The sequence below is a fragment of the Apis dorsata genome, unplaced genomic scaffold (genome assembly GCF_000469605.1).
Source record: "Apis dorsata unplaced genomic scaffold, Apis dorsata 1.3 scaffold_397, whole genome shotgun sequence".
Lineage (NCBI taxonomy): Eukaryota > Metazoa > Arthropoda > Insecta > Hymenoptera > Apidae > Apis > Apis dorsata.
The window spans coordinates 997,859-1,000,966 of record NW_006263656.1 but is presented as its reverse complement, the minus strand read 5'-3'; the positions used below and the strand labels follow the sequence as shown (position 1 = coordinate 1,000,966).

General features: G+C 27.5%; 1 protein-coding gene across 1 annotated transcript in view; it reads left to right on the top strand.

Annotated features, from left to right (window-relative positions):
* LOC102673612 overlaps positions 1–3,108 on the top strand; it is a 9,866-nt gene that overhangs the window by 4,832 nt on the left and 1,926 nt on the right. Inside the window, exons 9-10 of the mRNA XM_031512185.1 lie at positions 1,749–1,913; positions 2,743–3,031. Coding sequence (XP_031368045.1) covers positions 1,749–1,913; positions 2,743–3,031 — 454 coding nt within the window. The remainder of the gene's footprint in view (positions 1–1,748; positions 1,914–2,742; positions 3,032–3,108) is intronic.

Sequence of the window (3,108 nt, the reverse complement as noted above, 5' to 3'; positions counted from 1 at the left end):
TTTTTTTTTTTTTTTTTTTTTTTTTTTTTTTTTTTTTTTTTTTTTTTACTACAACTCCCATACAATTCGTAGATAATTTTATCGATGTGAATTTAATTGAAAACGGAGTGTCAAATTTAAAGTTACAATTTTTGAAAGAAAATTCACGACAATAAATGATTCAAAGGAAATATTAAAGGAAATATTGGGCAAAATAATCCAAAAATAAGAGAGAAAGAAACAATGCATAGGGAATATGTATCGAAAAGATTAATGTAATGTATCGATAAGATTGCAATTAAAGGAAAGGAAATTATTAATATGCGTGTGTATCTATAGTTGTTAATAAAAAAATAAATTAATAAAAATAATGATAGTTAATAGAAATTATTATCAAATAATATCATTCAAGTTTTTAAATTTTATATTTTAAAAAGTTTTTAAAAAACACTAGAGAAAAAGAAAAAATACGATACGATGATTGTCACATTGAATACGTATATGATACATACATCGTATGTACGTGTAATAATTTCTCCCTATGATCAAACATTCTATGATCAAACATTCTCCCTCTAATTCTATGCAATTATCCGTTTAAATAAAATCCTAATTAATTAATGTTATTTCTGTATCTCTTATCGCAATAAAAACATTGTTGCATGTTTCTTATTACTGTTGTACAAATTCCAATTTCGAATTTAATTAATTTTAAAAAATTTAAATCAATTCATTATTAATAGAACTATTATTAATCTCATTAGAAATGAAATTAATTATTTATAGAAATGAAATTGTATATAGCGAAAACAACATGACAAGATAAATCATTTTAATATGATAAACATTAATTGGAGCATTAAACGTTTCACTGATTATATAAAATTATTTGTATATTGTTTGCAGAAAGAATAATAACGCATTATCCTTTGTTGCATTTAAATATAGACGTTTAAAATAACTTTCCCATTTCCAATTTTAATACACGACACATGATACGCGATTAAAATAAATTACAAGAAATGATGTAGAATTAGTTCAGGAATATTTTTTTTTTATAAGTGTATTTTTCGCGATAGCTGTCAATAGAAAAATAGGAAAAAATTTCATTCAAAATCCTGAGAATAGTTTCAAAAGCCTGATAATATAAATCTTCTTTGAAAGTGGAGAAGAAGTTTCATAGATTGAAAAGNTTTCATAGATTGAAAAGTTGTTTTTCAAATAGAACCGCATACTTTTTTTTTTTTTTTTAATAAACGAATCGATGTATTTTCTCGAGAAAATATTATTCTCGATCGAAAATTTTGATTTCATTTAAATTACAAAAGCTGTTCATGTTTTTTTTTTGCTTGCAGTTTTGATTTCTTCAAAAAAAAAAAAAAAAAAATCGTAAACCTCCATAAATTGATTTTTAAATTTTTTAAAGTTCTGTTATAATAATATTAATTCAGAACACTTTCTAATTGGATTAATGCGAATAAAAAAAAATCTATTTATTTTTAAAATTATTTACGATTTATGAGATCAAAATAAATTAAATATTTTGCATTGTTGCAGGATATTAAATCGACGATAGCGAAATGTGTCGATGTCAGTTTCGTCGATCAGTTGTTAAACGAGTCGTGATCTTTAACCTTAGGAGAAATTAACATGATTAATTATGATTCATCTATCCTATAAGTACTCAGTTGGACAAAGATTTTTCATCCAGTCGTTAGGTTTTAGTAGTACGGTACGTAACTCTAAACGATTTAAAAATCTGAAATTTCTCCACCAACGATTTAAAAATCTACTCGATAATGAGCCAGCCAATTGTGACCGTGAAGCAAGGTAAATTGAAGGGAGGAATAGTGAAAAATGTTTTAGGAGGAAAATATATCGCGTTCAGGGGGATACCGTATGCTGTTCCACCTGTTGGAAAACTCAGATTTAAGGTATTGTATCATTTATTGTATTTGTAATTAACATTGCTTGAAAAATTAAGAAATTTAAGTTTGAAAGGGACTTTTAAATTTTTTTGAAATTTTCAAATTTAAATTTTTTAACTTTTTAATCGTGTCATTAAATCGTCAAGATCGTTTCAAAATTGACTACGAATATGTAATGTAAAAGTTATGCTTGTGAAACTTTGTTTTTAATGAAAAATATGAGTGGTAAATGATATTTTTCTTTTATTTATATCGACGAATATTGTAAATTTTAAATTGTCAATCTAGCAAATATTAACCACTTTTTTCTTTTTTTATAATTTTCTTTTTTTTTTTAATAAAATTCTCTCCGTAAAAAATTCTTTTTTCGCTTTGAATGGACGAGATTTATAACATAAATTTGTCGCGAAATAAATAAATTATGAAATTTCCTCTTTTAATTTAAACGATAAGACATAGTAAAATGCAAGATAATCGCGAAATAAAGATATTAATAATTTTCACAGATCGATAATTTATCTCTCTTCACTGTGTTTCTCTGTTTTCAATTTTTCTTATTTATTCATTTCGAAATTATTCTGGCATATAAACTATATCATTTGAAATTTCATTATTTTTTCTGTCCTTAATAGGATGAATAAATTAGATTGTTTCTATTATATTTACCTTTTACCTATTTACCTATCGATTTCCAAGCTTGGATCAATCCAGGCCATTAGAAAATTAACGAAATATCGACAACATCGAAAATCTTTCCTCACGATTGCACAAGGATGCTATCATTATTTACTGCTCCGTTTCCAATTAAAGTTTTTAACTTTGTGAAACAACACAGGACCCGATACCGATTGGACCGTGGACCGACGTTAAGGACACCTCGAAGCCCACTCAATATTACTGCCCGCAAAAGCAGATCTACCCACCTTACCAAATCATCGGGTCCGAGGATTGCCTTTACCTGAACGTCTACACCAATTCTCTCGATCAATCGAAACCGGTTATGTTCTGGATTCACGAAGGTGCATTCATATTTGGTAGTTCGAATTTTCAAGACGTGAGGCCCGATTACTTGCTCCCGAAAGACGTGGTGCTCGTCTCGACTAACTACAGACTCGGTGCATTCGGTTAGTTCGCCTTGTCGATTCGATTTGAAAAGCGAGGAGGAAGGAACAAGGATGGAAACGATATTTTTAACGCGTGG